The sequence below is a fragment of the Argiope bruennichi genome, chromosome 5 (assembly GCF_947563725.1).
Source record: "Argiope bruennichi chromosome 5, qqArgBrue1.1, whole genome shotgun sequence".
NCBI classification, from domain to species: domain Eukaryota; kingdom Metazoa; phylum Arthropoda; class Arachnida; order Araneae; family Araneidae; genus Argiope; species Argiope bruennichi.
In genome coordinates this window covers 29,548,744-29,573,228 of record NC_079155.1, presented here as the reverse complement: position 1 = coordinate 29,573,228, position 24,485 = coordinate 29,548,744, and the positions used below count along the sequence as shown (strand labels likewise).

At 29.2% G+C, this 24,485-nt stretch overlaps 1 protein-coding gene across 3 annotated transcripts in view; it reads right to left on the bottom strand.

Annotated features, from left to right (window-relative positions):
• The window catches only part of LOC129968447 (uncharacterized), a 69,091-nt gene that overhangs the window by 3,089 nt on the left and 41,517 nt on the right, over window positions 1–24,485 (bottom strand). For 2 of the 3 annotated variants that reach the window (XM_056082314.1, XM_056082313.1), the window contains one exon: window positions 382–2,150. In XM_056082314.1, the coding sequence (XP_055938289.1) occupies window positions 605–1,726 (1,122 nt within the window). In that variant the 5' untranslated portion in view covers window positions 1,727–2,150 and the 3' untranslated portion in view covers window positions 382–604. Of the gene's footprint in view, window positions 1–381; window positions 2,151–24,485 lie in introns of those variants that run through there. The other variant, XR_008784409.1, reaches the window with a different exon arrangement.

The following is a 24,485-nucleotide window of genomic DNA, read 5'->3' as shown; positions in this document are numbered from 1 at the left end:
TCAAGATATTTTAATGAAATTTAAAATTAGTGCTCGTTATGTTATGCAGAATGTAATGAACAATGGATTTGTTGTTGAATGCTATAGAAGTGGATTTAGGATTGTTTAATGTAAATATTTTTGAAAAAAGTTCAAAAATTTCATAGATAATTTCATATATTACTCATAAAAATTTTATTTTTAAATATAGTTCTTAGATTATAATTGGTAACACTCTTAAGATATATTCCACATGTAATTTTACAAAGAAAAACTAAAACTGTCATAATTTTAGAACAATCTTAATTTCTGTAAACAAAAGCTAAAATTTACATTAAAATATGCTTTTTCTTCAAAAGCTGCATATATATTTAAATAATTTATCTTTTATTCATCATTTTATCTTTATATTAATAACAAAACACCATATAAACATTAAATTTTTTCTTTCTTTTTTTGAAAAATCTTCTCCGAACCTAATCGGATTCTTTGATATTAAGAATATATATCAATATTCCATTCCTAATGAGAAAAAATATATACAACATAAGTCTAATTTATGTCAAAGCTCGATAATGTGATCACATCATCATGGAGGTTCCCCTTGATGAATTAAGTTCAAACATCAGTAAAAACCATGAAAATTATAATCTGCTTCTAATGTTCTTATGAAACCTCTCATCAAATCGCCATGCTCATTCCTTATGAATTCCTTCAAATCTTCAGGGCTGTGATTCCAAAATTCCATCAGTAATGCAACATAATCGTAATCGTACCAGTGGCAGACGATTTTACCCCAAAACTCCCACATCACAAAAAAATAATCTCTTTCTTGAAGGTCGTTGTACAGGAAATGGGCAAGACCCATGAAATGTTTTTGCCAAGGCCAGTCCAAGAAGCTGATTAAAACTTCTCGCGGATTATCTTGAAATATAACACACTGCTGTTCTTCATCCACTCTGAACAGACAGAACCTCGTGATCTTTGATTGTTCCCAATTTTGAAGAGCAACATCTCTCAAGAAAATCTTTCTTTGATTTGGATAAATTTTTCCCACAATATAACTGAGCAATGTTGTATTTTTTAGGATGCCATCGAAGCTACTATTCTTAAAGAAACTGTTATATATTGCATCGATAGAATCTTGATTGATTTCTCTGTCCAACCACTTAAGCCAAAAGGAAACCAGAGGTAATGACGTGCACGTGTATGCACGGTTGTCAAGTTTTGTGATTTCCGGCATCCTGCCCCACAGGAAGGTCACGTGATCCTCTAAGCAGAAATAACAAGCCAGTACGAATCGAAAATGCAAGTCCAAACTTTCATCACAAACCAGAATTTCTATGGTCTTCTTTTCATCAACAATTCCAGTTGACTCCCAACGGAAAATTTGAGCAAAATCAATTTGATCCAAACAAGAGCATTCAAGTATATAATTTGGCAATAACTCTCGATGCAATTTCACCAAGCAAATTTTAAACTTAACCATTTCATTGTACACGTATTTACTGAGTGCCGCCACCTCTTTCTCCAGTTCTCTGGGCAACTGTAAAAGTGAGGCTCTCTTTTTGATCGAATTGAGGCATATGTCACAAAAAGCATAGTTCCAGTGATCAAGCGCCGAATACAAGACTTCCAGTTTGTTCCCTCGTAGGCATGGTGAACACAGCTCGAAATTATTGCAAATTTCGATAGTAATTTTTGCTAAAGAGATGTCCAAAAGTGTTTGAACTCGGGAAAAATTCATAATTTCATTCTTTGGAAGAAAAAAAAATGATATATTAACTTTTTTTTTCCTTTAAAATTTCAGTACTCGCTCAATTAAAGACTTTTGGTCGATTTAGTGAATCTAGAGAATGGGTTATCTTTTTTAACGATTAGTATGTTGAAATTTTCTTTTACATTTTTAGTTATCCGTGCAGTTGAAATTTTTATATTCACTTAGTGAATATATGGAATGGATAAATTTCATATTTTGAAAGACTAATATATTGACATGATTTGTTGTCTTTTCAGTTGAAAGATTTTGATTGACGTAATGAATCTTCAGATTCAGGAAAAGATATTTATCCGAATATTAATTTGATGAACTTACTGTCTGTATAGGTTCATTCGATGACACGCTAGCAGATTTTCAATTCTGCCTATATTTTTATCAAATCCTTGATGAACTGTAAGAGAAAAAAAAAAAGGAAGAATTATTTCATTGTGAAAGTAAAGGCAAATCTTAAGAAGATATAAAAGAATTTGGAAATGTTTTCTGATATTACTGATATCAAAATTCTAAGAAGTATTCACAAATTAGAATATATATGACAAGGAGCACGCTATTACTATTTAACTTTCAACCCTGTAATTAGAATTATAAATTTTTTCGTCTCTTGAGTCTTTTAAGGTGTACGTACACACTTGAAGATTTTTTTTTTTCAATTTTAACTTTAAAAATCCAGTTTTTTCACAGTATGTTATTAATATATGTTTAAACTCATTTCAGTGAGAAAAAAACCATATTACACTAATTATTAATTAATTAAATAATATTTAATGAGCTAATTAGCCTATTTTTTTGAAACAGGAAATCTTAATTTCTAATTTGTACAGACACACCATTCTAGTTGGAAATGATGCCTAATATTAGTCTTCATGTTGTCTGCCTCAATCAAGTTATAAAAATGTATAGTTTTTTTAAAACAATTTTTTCATCAACGATGAATAGAAAAAGCGAGATTTTTTCTGTCATTTTAACATTTAAACAGCTATTAAAAATTTATTTCTATAAATATAACTTTGATGGAGGCACAAAACATCATCTATTTCATACAGATTATTTTGATATATAAATAACTGTATTTGGTTCATTTCTTGTTGAGTTATGATTGTTTGAATGGAGCAACATAGTGGAAAAATATCATTCTTCATAAAATGAGTTTTAAAAACACCGTAACTAGAGTTTTTAATGAAAGCACCACAAGAAAAATAATTATAACTCGAGAGATATTTCGAATATTGACAACATCTTGGTATCGTTTGAAAGCTAAAGGATCAGAGAACATTATTAAGCAATAAAAGAATATTCGATATTTTGAACGATTTTCGAAGTTTCAAGTGTGTACATACACCTTAACTGAAATAAACCACGAGTAGTTCCAGTCGCAAAACGTAAGATTGGTCATTCCCAATATCTTCAGCTGTTAATTTTTTTTTTTATCCTGTCATTTTAGTGCAGACTGTTTGGCCGCGCTCGCTTGCATCTTTCCATGTCTCTCGTAAATCAGCTCGATCCAACACATCTCCAAACCTCCCCCTATATGCCCGGATTTACCGTCAAGCCAACTCTCATCGGAAATAGAGTGAAATGATATAAATTCAGAAAATCTGAATATCTAACCTTCCATTCTACCCCACGCCAAATCTGATCTGTTTTCTGTTTCATTCGCTATTTTAGAGAGCTGGGTTGCATTTGCGTTGAATGAAGTGCTCTAGAATAACTGACTTTATTGTCTGCATCATCTAGTAGAACGTTGTCCTACGCAGTGCTGTCACCTCCTTTATTTAGGCCTCATGTAAAATACGAAGTTGGTAAAAAATAAAGTAAGAAAACAAATTTCAGCGTCAGAGAATATTCAAACAAATAAATAAATAATCCATTTCAAATATAAAGTACTGCAATCGTCAAATAATTTGACTTCGAAATTTTGTCAGTTTAGTTTTTCCTGAATTCCAGATACATTTTTGGAGTTGTTTTTGCTCTATATCTGTCTGATCTGTCTATATGAGCCATTTATTTTGAAAATGGGGCAAGTCCATTTTTTGTTATTACGAGATATTTAAAGGTTTGCGTTTCAATAAATTTAAATATATTGGTAAGTATTAATAGATATATTTTTTTGTATTTTGTGGCACAAGATAATGTGGGTTTATAATCCAATACTGTTTACAGTGCTGACTAAAAAAATAAGAGTTCCATTATTACTAAATCATGTACTAAAAATTTATCATGTTTTCGGCAATTTTGTGTTATTTTATAGTAATCCTGGGGAATATGCAAGGAACTGATTTCTGGATTGAATAGTTACTGGATAGTTCCACTCCAAAATCACAAAATTTGTGATCAATGATATTTATTTCTTTGTCACTGGACTGAATAATCGGTGATGGAAGTAAGCATATTATTATCGACACACCAAAATTAAGATATACTTTTTATTATTTATGAAATATTGTACAACCACCGATTTTCAATATCAAAAATAGATAAATAGAAACACTCTAGATTTCAGACATGATGTCAAACGGCCACATTTGCTTCACCATAGAGCTACCGGAGTTAAATTTTGCAGTAATATATTCGATCAAATATAATTTCAATCGAAGATGGACTTGCACCACTTTCAAAATAAACAAATTTTCAATACTGTTAAGAGCTAAAACTTCCATCTCCCAAATACTAGAATCTAATTTTTTTTTTACTGTAAATTTTTTACGCATAAAAAGATCATAACAAGTTTTATCTATAACTGCAATTCTCCCCATTTTTTTCAAAAATGGACTTGCACCACTTTCAAAATAAACGGCTCATATCTGTCTTTGACATCAAAAACATATTGAGCTAGAGGATGAAATTTGATATGTAAAATTATTTCTTAGTTTCTTAATGATTTTAAAATCGAATTTGTAGAATTCTGACCAAATTTGGACGATATCCGCCAAAGGGATATCTATCTCTCTATCGGAATGTGTGCGAATACAATAATCAAATAACTGTATATATGCAAGTTGGTGCATAGCTTTATCATTAGGATCATACGTGTGTAATAATTTTTGGAACAATAGTCTAAAGGGACCGGGCATTTGGGGGGGGGCAGTGTATTCGCATGCATATGAACGCAATAGTTGAAAAGCGCAACTACTTAGGTATTAAAATTTAATGCATGATTTTGTGGTGAAAATTGTTGACCGTGTCCAATTTTGGATCCATTTAATAAGAAGAAAAGCGTCCAAAATGTTTTCAATTTTTCTTCATTATGTTAAACAGCAAAAATGTCTCACGCTGCCTCACTAGTTGGGAGAGAGGGGAGGAAGAAGTTATGTTTTCAAATAGCCATAACCCTTTTTGGCTTTGCTTTATCTCTTCCTATATTGACACCGCTATTATTTTAAAGATCAAGACATACTACGAAGTCGTAAAGAGAATACGCTGGTTGTAAGTGGAAGGTCAATCAAACGAATAAATATTTAAAAAGCACTGAAAATTATTCTGAATTTCATTACACTAAGTATTATTGCAAATTAATATGAAAATTTCTTTTTAAAAATATTAAAATTAAGAAAACCATTGCGGTTTCATTAAATTGTTACTGAAAAAAAAAATGTTTTTTTTTTGTTTTTTTTTTTTAAATTTTTATACGATGTAATAATAGTTTTTGTATGATTATATTTTGAGGAATTAATTGCTAAGAAAGGTCAAAATCGTGCTTAGTTTTTAATTTATTTAAATAATTACTTAGAATTAAAAAAAAAATTGCTCAAAGACACACAAAAGCATGTATGGCGCTTACTTTCTTTACTCTAAGTCCAACAGTCTGCTATAAAGAGGACTTAAAATTAACGTCAATTTGCTTATATGCTTGAAAATATCACGTATACGAAGAATATGAAAAGCGAAAAATAAATTGTAATCGTCAAAAAAAAAAAAAAAAAAAAAAAAAAAATCGAAGCGAAATTTTTATGAATTTCCACATTTCAGACCTTTATTAATCGATAAACACATTTTTGAAATTATGTCCGTCTGTCTGTGAAAACGATAACTTAAAAGCGTTTTGAGCTAGACAGATGAAATTTAGTATATGGTCTTTATGATAAAAAATGAATGGAAATCTTTGAAAGGAAGCCTATATGTCTGACTGCCCAAGATGCAAGTGAAGAAGGTAATTATAAAACATTAGGAATATGGATGGAATTGGATGTATGAAATTTGATACACAGATTTTACACCTAAAGGTAGGCCCGTATCAAATTTTGAGCCAAACTTGTCTACGGGTCGGCTGTCTGTATTTTCACATGCATGCAACTCAAATACGGTAATTTCGCCCCCCCCCCACAAAAAACAATTTAAATAAATGAATTTTGGTATATGATGTAAAAAAATAAGTTCATGTCAAATTTTGATCTCAGTTGGTAAATAAAAAGGCTTCCAAAATATTCCACGCGGGCTCAGATTTTTATTTTCAGGGTTTCAAATATGAACGTTTCATGCTTCATAAGTAAATAGTAAAGAACATATAGCTGTTGCTTTCGTGGCCTAGTGTTTTCGAAAATGTGTTTCTAGTAGATGCTCTGATTCTCAAAAAACACGTTTATTGAGGACATAGAGGACACTGCATAGAAATAAACACAAACAAACTATGATAACATAGACGATTTTACAAGTTCCAACTCTCGGTAACTCAAAACTAAAATGAATTATATAATTTTAAAGACTTTGCAAGTTAGCATTCTTTTCACTATTTATGGATAATTTCATTTTGCCTATGCGCAGTCGATGACCAGTTTTGTATTTTTTTTAGTCCTCTCCCAGCGCCTTTTACTCGCCAATACTCACTGATCCTCCAACAAATCGGAGCCGCGGTGGCCTGGTGGTAAGATCCCGGCTTGTGAGCCGTAGGGTTTCAGGTTCGAGACCCGATTCCACCGAAGAACCGTCGTGTAAGGGGGTCTGTTGCACGTTAAATCCGTCATGTCAAACGTCCTCCTGCTGCTGTTGTGTTGTGTGGTGTGGAGAGGGGGGTGCCAGCTCAGGTGTCGTCCTCGTCATCTGACCGCGGTTCAAAATTACGAGGTCCGTTCCAAAAATAGCCCTAGTGTTGCTTTACAACGGAACGTTAATATAACTTAATTTAACTTAACCTCCAAGAAATCAAAAAGTGCAGCGCCACTTGTTCGAAGACGCGGAAAAGAGATTAGAATATTACAATAATAAAGAGTACCGAAATATGTATTTGGATTTTTCTTTGAAGCTGAAATTTGAAACTGGATTACAATTTTATTAATAAAAACTATATACCAAATGTCCTTTGTTTCAGTTGATGCGTTTTTAAATCATCATATTTATATGCATGAAAAAGTACAGTTGAACAAACGCTCCGCTCTCTGACGGATTGCCTTCAAAATTTGATACCCATATATGCACTTTTACAATAAAAATTGCGCACTTAATTTTATTTATCTATTATTTACGTTCTATATTTAACGTGCTCATTTACAATTAGAAAGACAGACAAACAAATTATCTGTGAATAGATTTCATTCAAAATTTGATAAAAATTTATAAATTCTGTGTGAAGATCACATATCAAGTTTAAAACGATTTTCTATGAACGTATTCTCACAAAGAATAATGTTAAAAGTGTTTTTCAATTCCTACTATTAGCTCACACTCTCTCTACATATATATGGGGCCGTGGTGGTAAGGTCTCGGCTTGTGGGCCTAGGGTTTCAGGTTCGAGACCCCGTTCCACCAAGGAACCGCCGTGTAAGGGGGTCTGTTGCACGATAAATCCGTCATGCCAAACGTCCTCCTGCTGCTGTTGTGTTGTGTGGTGTGGAGAGGGGGGTGCCAGCTCAGGTGTCGTCCTCGTCATCTGACCGCGGTTCAAAATTACGAGGTCCGTTCCAAAAATAGCCCTAGTGTTGCTTTAAAACGGAACGTTAATATAACTAAACTAAACTCTGCATATATATTGTTCAAATTTTCAATCGTTAATAAAATACTTTTTACTCACCCACTCAAGTTCAAATACATTTTTGTAAACTTGCAGTGAATGACACTTGATGTTAATACAGTTTTTTTAAACATTAATTAATTAATTAAATTTGTCCAGTAATTTCTATTCGGTCACCAAATCCTTCGCCATGTCGCCAAGCTCTATTTTGCCACTTAATATTGTAATTCTGTCATATGTATATACATATTTATATTAATTATAATTATTTAATAAAATTAACTAAAATAAATTTTTTTTGTTGACGTAAGTAGGAATTGACTTTATTATTTATATATATATATATATATATGTAATGATATTTTAAACTCTTAATTTAATCCGAATTAATTTCCTAAACTTTATCTTAATTTACCCCATAGTAAGTTCATTCTATAAATTTTCTCTTACTTCGTAATCCAATCCACTTTCGGTTTAATTAATTCCTCTGTAAAAAATAATGCGCCATCAGTACTACGTATCAAGAGAAAGTGATATCTTTGGTTGACCTTGAAAAGGTGTCAAAGGTCACACGTGTATTGAATTGGCGCCTGGCCAGAAATCCCGTTCGTAACTTTTCTTACTTCAGTATTTGTTCCGCGCTGCGTCTTCTTGTTAATAATTATGCTTTCCCGAGATGGATATTAAAACGAAATTAAAAATACCACAAACACAAAAATCTCGAGTTTAAATTATTTTTTATTTTCGTTACAATACTTTTTTAACACTCCATATTTGAGAAAGTAATAATAAAAAGTAAAAATTCTATGCATTTTTACTCTCTCTTATGCAAAGTGTGTAAAAAAAAAGTATTGTAATCACCAAACATTCGAACTCGAGATTTCGATGAATTTCCATGTTTTTTCGAGTATGAAAAACACATTTTTAGCATTATACCTGTCAATCTATCTTTCTATGAACAAAATAACTCAAAACCTCTATAAACTAGACGATTTAGTATATGAGCTTACAACCAAATATTTAGATATCTATCAAATTTTGAACGAAACCCATTTGCAGGTGCTCTGTCTAATTGTTCGATTATAAATGAATTGATATCTTCAACAATGCAAAGATCTAGGTAGATACAATTTGGTATATAGTTTTAACATCTAAAATTCTAGATTCATACAAATTTTTGAATCAAATTTGTCAAAGGGTTGACCGTCTATCGATATATTCTTTCGCATGCATATAAACGCAATAGCTCATAAACAGAATGCTTAAATCAGTGAAATTCGATACGTTATCTTGTGACTACAACTGCAGTTCCATGTCAAATTTTAATTTCATTCAGTTGACAAGAAGGTTTTTACTATACGTTAAGATGCATTATCTTGTGACTACAACTGCAGTTCCGTGTCAAATTTTAATTTCATTCAGTTGACAAGAAGGTTTTTACTATACGTTAAAATGCGTTATCTTGTGACTACAACTGCAGTTCCATGTCAAATTTTAATTTCATTCAGTTGACAAGAAGGTTTTTACTATACGTTAAGATGCATTATCTTGTGACTACAACTGCAGTTCCGTGTCAAATTTTAATTTCATTCAGTTGACAAGAAGGTTTTTACTATACGTTAAGATGCGTTATCTTGTGACTACAACTGCAGTTCCATGTCAAATTTTAGTTTCATTCAGTTGACAAGAAGGTTTTTGTTATACGTTAAGATGCATTATCTTGTGACTACAACTGCAGTTCCATGTCAAATTTTAATTTCATTCAGTTGACAAGAAGGTTTTTACTATACGTTAAGATGCGTTATCTTGTGACTACAACTGCAGTTCCGTGTCAAATTTTAGTTTCATTCAGTTGACAAGAAGGTTTTTACTATACGTTAAGATGCATTATCTTGTGACTACAACTGCAGTTCCGTGTCAAATTTTAATTTCATTCAGTTGACAAGAAGGTTTTTACTATACGTTAAGATGCGTTATCTTGTGACTACAACTGCAGTTCCATGTCAAATTTTAGTTTCATTCAGTTGACAAGAAGGTTTTTACTATACGTTAAAATGCGTTATCTTGTGACTACAACTGCAGTTCCATGTCAAATTTTAATTTCATTCAGTTGACAAGAAGGTTTTTACTATACGTTAAGATGCATTATCTTGTGACTACAACTGCAGTTCCGTGTCAAATTTTAATTTCATTCAGTTGACAAGAAGGTTTTTACTATACGTTAAGATGCGTTATCTTGTGACTACAACTGCAGTTCCATGTCAAATTTTAGTTTCATTCAGTTGACAAGAAGGTTTTTGTTATACGTTAAGATGCATTATCTTGTGACTACAACTGCAGTTCCATGTCAAATTTTAATTTCATTCAGTTGACAAGAAGGTTTTTACTATACGTTAAGATGCGTTATCTTGTGACTACAACTGCAGTTCCGTGTCAAATTTTAGTTTCATTCAGTTGACAAGAAGGTTTTTACTATACGTTAAGATGCATTATCTTGTGACTACAACTGCAGTTCCGTGTCAAATTTTAATTTCATTCAGTTGACAAGAAGGTTTTTACTATACGTTAAGATGCGTTATCTTGTGACTACAACTGCAGTTCCATGTCAAATTTTAGTTTCATTCAGTTGACAAGAAGGTTTTTGTTATACGTTAAGATGCGTTATCTGGTGACTACAACTGCAGTTCCATGTCAAATTTTAATTTCATTCAGTTGACAAGAAGGTTTTTACTATACGTTAAGATGCGTTATCTTGTGACTACAACTGCAGTTCCATGTCAAATTTTAGTTTCATTCAGTTGACAAAAATGTTTTCATTATACGTTATACGTTAAGATGCGTTATCTTTTGATTACAACTGCAGTTGCATGTCAAATTTTAGTTTCATTCAGTTGACAAGGAAGTTTTCAAAATACATTTTTGAACGCCTTACGCAAACTTCATAATTTTATGCGAAGGAAGGAGGTGGATGAGATCTCTGTTGGAGAGTAAGCAAGAAAATTCTGAGGAGACCACTCAATCTATTTTTTATATGTTGAACACCTACACTATATACATGCAGCATATGAAGTTTCTTTAATTACATTTTCAGGTTTGATAATATTACTATAAACACCTTTGCAATGATTGTAATATGTTTTGGATGATTTTCTCTAAGTGTTTTTGGCAATGAATAGAGTTTGTTTTAACATCATCATATTTACAGGCTGACGTAACTAATTATATATTACGTGATACGACTTACAAGACACTTAAAAAACTTTACAGACCAGACCTTTGGACTTGGAACTGTCAAATTTGACATATAGTTACTATTTAGATACTAGTTAAGAACGGAGTCTTCAAAATTTAAATTCAATTTTCAATCAAATTTCGCATTTTTTCTCTGCACTATTTCTCAACATTTTGACACAAAAAACGCTTCTCAACTTTCTTAAATATGCAGTTAAATATATTCGCAACGATATGTAACAATTTACGAATTTCTTGTACAGTCATCAGCAAAAAAAAAAAAAAAAAAAAACCGCTTTTTTGTAACATTTTTTAAAATTTATTATTGCATACAAATTTGGTGTCTTTGGAAATGACTTGAATGAAGGAATGAATATTGACTTGACAGATTTGTTCCAAACAACAAACTGATTAACCAAGTTAATTAACTACTATCTTGAAATTTTTCCATAATGGCCATCAATATTTTTTACCGAGTCAATTTGTCATTATAAAATTAACCTCTCAATAAAATTTTATAGAATTCTGCTGAAAATTTTGTGAGTTATAGGATTCTGAAAAATGACACTTCCAATGTTAAATGGAATTTATGAACTTTTCGGCTATATATCAGAAACTATTAAATATTTTTCGAAATTTTTTGCACTCATTTAAAGAAAATGATCATATTTCATAGAATTACGAAATGAATACATAAATTTAATATTTTTTCTTGAATTTTTAAACATGAACTTGGGAAAAAAGTGAATTACGACATAGCAAAATTTTTGCATTGCAGCAAAGCTAAAATGATTATTATGCTGGTATTAAAAAAATTGCGTCCACATCAAACTAGTTATCGAAATATTCACAAAAATTGTAAAATTCCCACAGTCGATCTACAACGCCTATTTTTGAGAGATCATTTATTATATTTATTTCTATTTATAGACCTACTGTTCGTGAAACAGAGCTTTAATGTCGCAGTTAGTTAAATATTACATTTATTTTCAGATCAAACGATTTTAACATAAATTTTGTCTTCTTTTTTAAAAAAATGAATATTTTTTTTTTATTTTTATTCAGACGATAAAAAATCCGATTGCGGGACAGATTGTCTGTTGGAATATTTAATTAATTTTTACACTTTACTGGTAGTTATCGTTTACAAGTAAATGAAATAGAGTTCAAAGAAATCCATACAGTTTACCTTTCAGTAAATTATTTAAAGCTAAAATAAAGAAATTTATCAGCACCTATTATTTATATACTAAAAGGCTTATTGTTGAGAACTCATTTATAAATGTCTTAATTAGGTGGAGGATATTTTCGAAATATCCGTAAAATGATTTCCTCAGAGTTACGAAATATTCTACTCTTTACGAAAGTCTTTATGAAAAAATATAGTTTCGAACCTCGAGAAATTATAGCATGGTAATGTACCTATCAATTCGTTTGTATTTATGTGTCATCAGCAGTTGCGAAATAGAAAGAATGCTAATCACTCTGTCATTTTTCAAGTAGCTCTTTATAATACTAATTTTTTTTTGTGTGTCAATGAGTCGTTTTCGCAAACCTCATCAAGAAATTTACAGACAACAAGCCAATTTATGAATATTAACATGTTAAAAAAGATTTTAAAATATTATGGAGTGAATGTATCAAAAATTTTCAAAGAACTCGCAGTTTTAAACTCATTCTCCCGAAAACTATAAAATATGCTTCTGCTAAGCTCCTTTGTTTATTGCATTCAATCCAGTAGGCATTTTAAGTCTGATTTCTCCGAATAATCGAACCAAAAGTTCGAAAAAGAACAGTTTCAGGGTCATAACTAATTTAATCATCTTCTAATCGAACTAGAATTTTAAAATTTGACAGTGATACACAAATTTAATGATTAAGTTCATGCAAAATTTCATCCATTTAGCCTTTTTTTTAAATTTATTATACCCGCACAGATTTAGTTAGTAAGATAGATTTCTTTTAGGCGATTTCATCTAAAATTTAATTCAAATTAATTTAAAATTTTATTCAAATTTGATGTAAAACACGTATGACAAATTTCATTTATCTAACACGTTCCGTTTTTGAGTTAGCGTACTCGCAGACAGAAAGGAGAATTTAAATTTGCTTTGGGGTGGAGGGGAGAGGACTTAGAGCTGCCTGAAATGTGAAGATTCGCCGAAATCTAGTATTGAATATATTCGAAGAACTCTTTGCCCTGTTTAACTAGTATACGGATAAGTAAAAAACAAATATTTATTTCAAATATTGTTTCATTAATATAAATATTAATCAATATTTATCCTCGTCCATTTCTATTACCAGATGAAATTATCGCACGGGGGGGGGGGGGGGCTCGTAACTGAGGATAACAAGCTTTCGGCATGGTGGTTGGTTCTCGCCACTTTTGGGGGTATACGAAAAGGTGGGGGTTGGTTACCTCCCATCGATGACGGGACGTTCTTCCTTAGGGAAAGGTTGTACCGTGACCGGTGATGGCCCTTAGGAGTTAACCACAGTTCCAGCCAGTGTTGCTGTCAGGTCATTCAAATTTTTCCGTGTGCCTTCAGGCGGGTCGGGTCGGAGGAGTCGGAATTGACTTACCAAAAAGATTTTCATTCCGTTAATTAATTGTCACTTCCATAATATTTTCGTAATTTAAGATTTTATAGTTATAGCAGTAATATATAAATCTAGAAATATTTAACATTTTATTAAAGCATGAAATAATTAAAGTATTATTTAACTATATGCGAAATCATCATGTAATATTTTTATTATAATAAAATATTCCTCTGAAACTTAATAAACCTTTTTTCGATTAACAATCATTTCGGCCTGAAAGTAAAATTCCTTTCCTTTAATAAGCAGCGATAATTTAATTTGCTTAAAATGTCTTTGCGGTTTTTCGTATTTCACCAATCAGCGATTTAACAAAAATAAATAAACTCTATAAGGGTTGTTTTTTTTTGCCATAAAAATTAAGATTATGTTATTTTTTAAAACAGGATCAAGTAAAAAAATTAAATAAAGAATTGATTTTAAAAATGATGGAAATGCCTCAAAATTTTAATAAAAACAAAAACAAAAAAAATATTTCTAATCAAATAAATTCATACTCATATTAAGAATAAATATGAATTGTGTTGTTTATTCTTATAAAATTATTGTGTAAAAAAACGAAGGAAAATTTTTTATTTTGCTTTTAACAAACTGAGATTTATTTCATATACGGTCCCCGGTGGATTAGCTCTTTTTCGGAGGAGTTTTCAGCAAATAAAATTAAGTATGTCTCAAGAACTAGTGTGAATTTCGAAACAAAATTTGATACAAAAAAAAATCTCAATTTTTATAATGGAAAAATTTTGAAATAGTAGTTAATTACCTAAGTTAATTAACTCGGATAATCAGTTTGTCCATTTCAACACATGTGTCCCTTTCCAACGACACACTAATTTTTTGAAGATGCAAAAATAAATAAAAAAAGTTCCGGAGGTGCTTCATTTTTTTTTTGGCGACAGTATTATTTTTTTAATGTTGTCCGCTTAGTGCTTTTAACAATGCTCAGTTCTTGATTTAACATGATCGAGTTTATAATCTGATGTACTAAGCATATGTTATATATACAAGATACTACATACAAGACATTTAAAAAACTGTACAATGCAGACCTTTGAATTTAGAATTGCCAAATTTGGCGCACAATTACTTTGTGTAAACTCCCAAAGGATTCTTCAAAATTGGAACAAAATTTTTAATCAGATTTCTTAATTTCTGCATGATTCTTGAGCATATTGACATAAAAAATTAGAGTTATTTATAAGTTATATAATATGCTTTCCAAGATATAAATTTTATCTTCGTACAATTTTTTTTTCCCAATTTCAATAAAATTTAAAAAATATTAAGTGTATCATACAAAACTTCGTTTCACTGTTTTAATTATTACATCTATACACAAGCATGCTGCTGGGATATTAAATATATTTTTTATGCGTTCATTATCGTTGCCATGTAATTAAAAGTAATTTGTAAATAAAAATTCAAACAAATGAATGACATCAAAAATACTATTACGCTACAATGCTTCAGACTAGAAATTCAAATCTTTTTAAATTCATTTAAAGCATGACTTATACGAAAATTTGAATTACTTTTCATTTTCTGTAGCAAAAAGTTAAGTAAATTTAATTGTAAATGCAAAATGGCATCGTGATATTTAAAGAATTTTAAAAAATGGATATGTATTTATTGATGCCAGAAAAATAACCAAACGATAAATTTAAATTTGTGCAAATTCTAGTTGTGAGAATCTGTAGTTTTATAATAAATATTTCAAAAATATCTAATTACGTCTAAATATAAGCATTTTTTTTGTAAACTTGCAGATTTTATTGTGTTATTTTCATTATTTCAAATCTGAAACAATAAACTCTTTCACTTTTTTTATTATTTCAAAAGTGAAACACAGTTTAGAATTACCTGTCATAATTTTGCAATAAAATATAAATGAAAAAAATGTATAAGACTTAACTTTTTAATAATATAACACGCACATTACAATGGACAAAACATATACGCTATATATTCAGACTTAAAAAATTGATATAAAAGAGTGGTATCTTACAAAATTCTAATAAACAAAAATCGCCATTAATACTTACAAGAAATAAGAGACAAAATTATAGTTTATCTTCAATAATTTGATGAAAATATAAAATTAAACTTACGATTCTTTGTCTCAAAATGGGATTCCACAGCTTTAAGGGGGAAAAAAAGTAAGCCAACTCTTAATCGAAGAAAACTGATAACAAGAAACTGGTTCAAATAGACAGAATACATAAAACAGCAAGGAACTGCAAAACAGGTGCATTACGTAATAAAGTGATACTTAGCGAAACTAGAAATTGGTGGGGCAAAAAAAGAATCTAGAAATTCGAAAATGGAACTTTTATCTAAAAAGGATTTCAAACGGAGACAGATAATTTTTAAACTAATATTAGTGGCAAAATCTATTTTTATTTTCCTGTATACGAAGGTTCTAGAATGTTTAAGTGTATAAAAAAGTCGTGAGGAGCTAATTTCATTAGATATATTGTACAATAGTAAAACTCTGAATAACAAGCTTTAAAAAATAATCACTTAAGTTCTATAAGGGCAAAAATGTATTAAAAAAAACATAAAGATATAATAGCACAGTGATATACCCAAAATCTTTTCTAATAAAGGTAAATAATTCTCTAATAAAGGTGTATCTCCCCCCCCTCTGCATAAAATTGTGGATTTTGTGTAAAGCCACGAATGTCTTATCCAATCATTAAGAGCAATGACTAACAGTAGTTACGAGTAGTTATTTGGCGACTAAAAGTTGACACGAAACTACTATTATAGTAACACGATAATATACCGTTTACATGCATGTGAAAATACAGACTGTACAGATGGTCAGATTCGGTACAAAATTTGATAAGAACTTATACTTCAGATGCTAAACCTGCGTACCAAATTTTATCTATCTAGTTCTTTGCGTTTTGTAGTTATTGAGTTCAGTTTTACTCTAACATCCAGACAGACAGACTTTTTGTGAATGGATTTTGTTAAAAATTTAATAGAAATCTACAAATATAGTCGTAAGTATATATACCGAATTTCATCCGTCTAGCTCAAAGCGTTTTTGAGTTATCGTGTTCACAGATGGACAAGCAGACAGGCATAATGTCACAAAAATATGTATTTCGAACTCTCAAACGGTTGAAATTTGGGAAATTCGTCAAAATCTCGAGTTCGAATTTTTCGACGATTACGATACTTTCTCTATACTTCGTATACGACAAAATAAAAAGCCAGATTGATAAAATTTAATGCTTAAATTCGGCATCTCAATTGTAATTCTGTATCAAACTTGGAACTAAATCCATCAAGTGATTGATTGATTGTCGGTTTCTAGTTTATCATGCATTTAAATCCAATAATTCAAAAATGCAATAACTCAAAGGAAATTTGGAATATGAACTTGTGACAACAATTGTAATTCTGTGCCATTTTTTTTTCAGTCGGTCTGAGAAAAATATATCTAATCTGTTTTTTGGTACTTCTGTATTACGGTGTATCACGTAAGCACTTTTTTAAATTCAAAATTTAAAATTGATTAAAAATCATTCAAAACCAAAAATTTTTTTATAAATTTTGATTCAAAAATATTTAGGTCTCCTAAAATTGGCTTGAAGTTTGAATCTTTTTGTTAAAAACATGGATTTAGTTTTAAAAAAAAAAAACATTTAGAAAATAAATTTTTATTTTCGATTATAGAATTGCTAATTTGTAGAAAAAAATTAAATTTCTGTCGTGTAAAATTTAAATTACCCAGATTAGACATAAAATTATCAATTTTTCGTATTGTTGACAGTTTCATTTACTTCTAGACTATTTTTTTTGAAATAAGAAATTTTATACGATCATGCAAATAAAAAAATCTATTTCATATTGAAATTTGTTTACCAGATCCATCTTATATTTTTTATTTTATGAAAAAAAGCTCGTTTTTAGAGCAGGGAAAAAATTTATTAAAAATATTGCTATTAAAAAGATTATAGATATTATTTAGAGTTCAATAATATTATATATTTTATCGTTATAAAACATAAAGATTTATTTCATGTTAATTTTTACGCTGTTATAGTTGAAGATATGAAGTGACGCTTGGTTTCAAAATTTAGAAGATATTTTCTGTCCAATAACTTCTATTTAACGAACCCAATTTTTGTTTAAAATTTCAAATGCATTTTGAAGCTTTTGTAATCTATTTTGAAATTCATTTTACTATTTTTGATTCATTGCCCTCTTACTAATTAACTGAGGAGGTTGGATATCTGGCCAAACCAACTTTCTTTCTACGCTCTTAAACAGTCCTCTGACATTCGAAACCAAAAAGATATTGGACTTGATCCTTCACCAGAATAATATAATTCAACTGGATTAGATTTTTTCATTGAAAGCTTTACTACTATTCAATTTATTACAAGTAATGTCTGCAACTTGTCTGGGTTGCTCAAGGATTTGTTCATTGTTTAGCGAACTCTACTGTTATCTGAGCCGCTCAATCTTTTTTTAGATGATAACTCTGAGCCTCTTTGAATTTTGAACAACATCGAATTCTATTTGTTTTCTTTTTATTATTTTTCTTGTTTTAAGTTTTTCTCAATTATTTCTTTTATTAATATTTTTCTTTCTTTCTTTTACGTTTACTTCGTTCCTTTTCCTTTCTTCATTTTTCCTTATTACCATGCTCACTGTCATGAGTATCATCTGTGGGTCACATCTACTATCTAATTGTACCGAACCACCCATCTAATTAGATGATCCCTTCTCAACTATAATTAAAAGATAGCAGAGAAGGAATGGTCTAATTAGATAAGTTATCCTACTATCAGGCTTAAGCCGTGAGAGTGAATGTCTTAATCTTTTTATTTCTGCATTATTCGATACACTATATTACAGTTATATCAATCATAAATATACATTCTAATTTTCATGATAATTTTCAGGAATGTAATTTTCCGATATCTGTTTTGCTACTCAAATATTTGAAAAGCGGCTCGTTTCTGAAACACAAGACATAAACTTAGATGCTTCAGTTCCTGATCTCACACAAAGTGGTATGCCTTAATTAATTACATAATTATTGATTAATCAAATTAATTAACTAATCGAATTAAATTTATCTAATAAGCTAAATGGATCACTTTTCTTATACCAATCTCAATACTAGAAATATTTTTATATATTATGACAAAAAAATGGCCTCTTAATCTTTTATTTACCGATACTTTAAAATACTGTTTAAATCCGGCTGATATCTTCACAATATGACTATTTTTTGTAATAGTATTTGAAAAAGCACGAAGAACGTTTTTCCAATAGAAAGTAGTAGATATCATCTAAGAAATAATATTAAAAATGTTTAATTATTAATTTAAATAATTAAATTATTTTAATTAATTAAAAAGTTTTGTTCCTCTGCCTGGGTTTATTCTGTACCAAAACTTAACTAATGGTTGAGAAATAAATGTGAAAAATCGGAGGTAAAATAATTCGGTAAATAAAGGGTTAAGTAAGGTTCCACTATATTGTTTTTCTGAATCAATCTTTTGAGTGTCGAAAATAAATTGAATGAGGATCTTCAATAAGCGTCATGTGTTCTTTTTTGTATAAATATCTCATAGATTTACCAATTGCAACCTTTTTGCTTGTTATTTCATCTTCTTGACTCTCACAAACGCACGCACACTTAAAAAAAGACTTAAGTTTTTGGTGCCTCTCAAGCAGGGAGATTTCTGAGCATTTTTACGGCAACTTCAAAAACGATTGTTGCACAAATATAATTTTTACACCAGTTTAAAATTTGAAATGTTGTTTTTCAATGCTACGTGTTTAGATGAAGTGCTGTTTTTTTCCCAGAGTTTTCATATATATATATATATATATATATATATATATATATATATATATATATATATATATATATATATATATATATATACTAGCCGCCTTTGGCGACCAACCGGTTCGTCAATCTTAATGTTCGTTAAAATTTTAATAATTAAATATTTTATGCAATTCCAACTTTAATAGATTCTACAGCAAAATATTTTTAAACTTCACATTTTGATAGTCATATAATTCACTCATAATATTATAAAGGCCTTCAGTCATAACGTGATATGTATCTCTCTAATTTTCTGTTACCCCTCGTAGAATTTATACTTTAAATTAAAGTGTAAATGATTAATCTGCAATTAATATAATAATATTTTTTACTGAAACAAAGCATTTTTTTAATAATATGATTACTGATAATAGAGTCACTGAGTGTTTAAACTTATGGGCACTAAAGAATATCTTTCTTAATTTATGTTATATCTCAAGAATTTGTCAACAAAATTTTCTCAGATTCATCATGAACAGATCGATTAATGAACAATGTTTCATTTTAAATGCATGAAACACTAAGAAAATAAAATGAATCGTTTAAAATAATCGGTCTAAAACAGGTTTAAAAAAACTACTTTAAAAACGATGTACTTAAAACTATAAGCATATACAAAAATATATATAACTAACGTAAATACAATTTAATTACAAAAGCATGCAACTAACCTAAAAATAATTTAAATCATTGAAAACAGGTTAAAAAAACTACTTAAAAACGATGTACTTAAAACTATAAGCATATACAAAAAATATATAACTAACATAAATACAATTTACTTACAAAAGCATGCAACTAACCTAAAAATAATTTAAATCATCTGTTGAAAGTGGTTGTCATGACAACAATCAGAACAATGCGCATGCGTGAATTTTCTTCGCCAGTTAGGTAACGCAAATTCTACGCCAGTTGGGGTAACGCTATGCAGATTATACATTTTTAAATTCCTTTATTCTGTGTTATTTTAATTCAAAAGTACTTCAGAATGAATCTGAAACATGGATTAATTAACAATGTTTAATTTTAAATGCATAAAACATTAAGAAAATAAACAGAATCGTTTAAAATAATCCGCCGAAAAATGTTAACCCTAGCCTCATTACTGTTGGGAGAAAAAAGAAACTGAAGCTTTACTCATTTGGCGGTGGGGAAAATGAAAGATTTTTTTTTTGGCGGAAAAGTTGGCGGTGGGAAAAATGGAAGACTTTTTTGACGGGAAAGTTAGTTTTTAATTAATAATTAAAATTCTAATTAAAATTTCAAAAAAAGGGTCCCCAGGTGCACATTCTCGACCTCTAAGCTATACATGTACCAAATTTGATAGCTGTATGTCAAATGACCTGGCCTGTAGAGCGCCAACACACACACACATTGAGCTTTATTATAAGTATATATATATATATATATATATATATATATATATATATATATATATATATATATATATATATATATATATATATATATATATATATATATATATATATATTCTACTATTGTTTGAAGCTAAGGAAAAAAAAAAAAAGATTATATTTACTAATTGGCCTTTTTATATGAGGAATATAAAATTTTGTTGTGCTATTTTGCCGTCAATTTTTCTTTTGTTTAAATAACTTTTATTACGTAACTATATTTGTTTGACATATCTGTTTCAACAATGTTAGGACAGGAGGTTGAGAACTTCCAGTTCATGTACTCCCCGATCGATATCTCAAAAGTGAGGAGTATGAAAGAGAAGATACAGTGAAGCGAAATCCATAGCCTTGTTCTATTTCTGACATTTTTATGCGGTTTGGGATTCAACTCCTTTATTAAGGAATATGAGAGAAAGTTTCTACAATTCTTGTTAGTTTTTGTTGTAACCGTTCATACTAATTCCAAACACATTTCTATTTGTATAATTTGATGTTTTATAGCAAAATTATTTGACCTTGATTCTTCTCGAAAGATTTATTAAATGGTTTTTTTTAGTTATTGAAGAGTTATATACAATTTTATAAATTTCTTAATTCTAAAGAATTCTTGACTTCCCAACATTTTATTAAAATAACCTGAAAAACAACACATTATTTTCAGACACTTAACCATTTCTCAATTGAAGGATTTTATGCATCGTATGTATATTGCCTTTAAACTCAATTTTGTACTTTGTATTATTGGCATTATGTTCTAACTATCGTATTTCACTATAAAATAAATGCATGCATTTTTTAGACTTAAAGGGACTTTTGCGAATTGTTTACTTAGGGTTATGAAATTTTATATGCATATATATTAAAATATAAATACATCAAATTTTTTAAAAAACATTTCAAAATGAAATATATTATTTAAAAAAAAGATATATCATTTTTAAAGATTTTAAAATATTCCAGGCGACTTAATTTTTCAATTTTTTTTAATTATTTTTTTCTTATTACCCAATGTAAATTTATTTGGAACAAAACTACATGTAATTTTGTAATTCCAATTGAATGCTAATTTTTTAGAAATATTTTTATGCACAGTTACTGAATTTTCATAGGAATTTCATGTTTTTCTGAATTAAAATTGACTTTAAATTATCTCAAAAAACTCGAAACATAAAATGCATGCCCTATTTTCTTTTAATGATTGACGGAAATCTTTATTATCAATTTTATTAAATTTCTTCAAAAATTAAGACACCTGGAGCATTTCAAAAACATTTTAATCTAATTATAATATCATTTTGAGAAAAGTCATTAAGATGTACTTTTTCCCTCTTAACCCTTCAAATATTTATTTTACTAAACACTACAGTTTTATGCCGGTGCCCTGGGCTAGGGATAGCGCGTCTTCCCCGTGTTCTGGGCGTCCCGGGATCGAGTCCTGGTTCGGGCATGGTTATTACTTCCCCTGTGTTCTATCTGTGAGGTGTGTGAAAGAGCCTCATGCCCCCCCCCCCTGTAAAAAGGGGTTGTGCAAGTGAGTGTGTGTTTCATCTTCAAATGAGTCAGACTTCTGCCCTCGGGTGCTCAGGGGTCTTTACCCTCAGAAGTTACTGAACCCTCTTTCCGCTGTAACGCGGACACAACAGCATCAATTCATTTTTATAAAACTATTTCAAAACTTACAAATGATGACTTGTTTTAGAGTGTTATTGACTTTTACTAAAGAAAAGTATTTTTATCAAGGAAACACTCTAGGAACAGAATTTATAAATAAACAAAAATAGGCGAGATGTTGTGTCTCACCCAGTAGATATTTTTTCTTTGCTATGGTTTAGGAGTCCGAAATTCATTTTGGTCAACATGATATTTTGATGAAAAAAATATCTTTTCATTTCACCCTACAAGTATATTTTAAACAGAAGCATATGTATTAAAAAATGTTAATGCTGAAGATCTGTCAAAAATATAATAGAATGTAAGGTTAAACTTTCTAGTTATTAAATAAATTATCTGTCGAATATATATCATAACAAAAAAAAAAAAAAAAAAAAAACGTCTTAATACAATTTTGAAAAAGATTTGTAAACCTAAGATTTTCATATGCATTTGATAAGAATATGTAATATTTCATTTTCTGCAAATAACAGTATTCAAGGATATTTTATATATTTTATTTTCTGCAAATAACAGTATTCAAGGATATTTTATATATTTTATTTTCTGCAAATAACAGTATTCAAGGATATTTTATATATTTTATTTTCTGCAAATAACAGTATTCAAGGATATTTTATATATTTTATTTTCTGCAAATAACAGTATTCAAGGATATTTTATATATTTTATTTTCTGCAAATAACAGTATTCAAGGACATTTTATATATTTCATTTTCTGAAAATAACAGTACTCAAGGATATTTTATATATTTTCAGGTGTAATATCATTTACACAAATAACTTTTAAATGATTTATTTACTGTGAAACAAAATTAAAAAAAAAAGGTAGTAAGTTTAATTCAAAAACTTGAAATTTACGATTGCATATAAAATCTGGAATTTGTTGCAAATCATGGCCCTTCCAATATTTTCTTTAATGTTGTCAACTCGAGAAAATTACGAAGAACAAAGTAACGTAATTGCTTGTGTACTATTTTTCAAAAAAAAAAAAAAAAAAAAAAAAAAAAAAAAAATCTTGTGACAACGAAGTTTAGAAATTGCATTAGAAACTTTTTAGAGATTTACATTCTTGAAATGATTAGCAGGTGTATTTTAATATAATTCTATGACAAAGGCACATTTTTTAAAAACAAAAAATAACTTTTTTTATTAAACACATAAGAAATCAAAATTATAAAATTTGCAAGTTTTTCTGCTGCAAAGGCTCACAGAAAACAGTTGAAATGTAAATTACATCCCAATTTTATAAATATCATAGAAGGTGGAGTTTTTTTTTCAACAAATTGATTCAAGTATTCAATGAAAATCATGAAAATTGTAATTATGCCTTAAGTATGCTGCCTGACATTGTATTAATTGGGCACGATCATCATTTCTCATAGGTTCCTTTCAAGTATCTGACTAGGTTGTAAAGATGATTTTTCCAGAAATTTTTGAAATTTTTTTATGATTTGAAAATAAAGTCCAAACTTTGTCGATTCTAAAACAGACTTCGTTTTTAATACATTTAAGATAGAATTATAGATAAACTAGTTTCAATAATACAACAAATAAAAATGAAATAGTAAATAGAGGTATTTTTATTAGAAAATGAACGATTTTATTTTATTTTTATCGCAAAATTTTCCAAAATTACATTTTATAGGTTTATATTATATCCCTACTTACTCAACCGTTGTTTGTTTATTTTTGGCATTTCAGTTAAAAAGGAGTGAAAACTACATTTGTTTCCAGCGCATTTGGATGAACTAATTTACAAGTACAGTAGCTAAACGCATTTTCTGAGGAATGAATATTTCACAGTGATTGATTCACGGAAAACCTGATATCTCAAAATCACTCCAATAAAATTTCATAACATTTTGTATGCATGTATCAAAAACCTTTCAGAGTGTGATAGACCGCGGATTTTAAGTTAGTTTCATTTAGAGAGATTTTACAGACACTTTTATTTCAAAACATAAACACATTTTGACAAAAAAAAAAAAAAAAAAA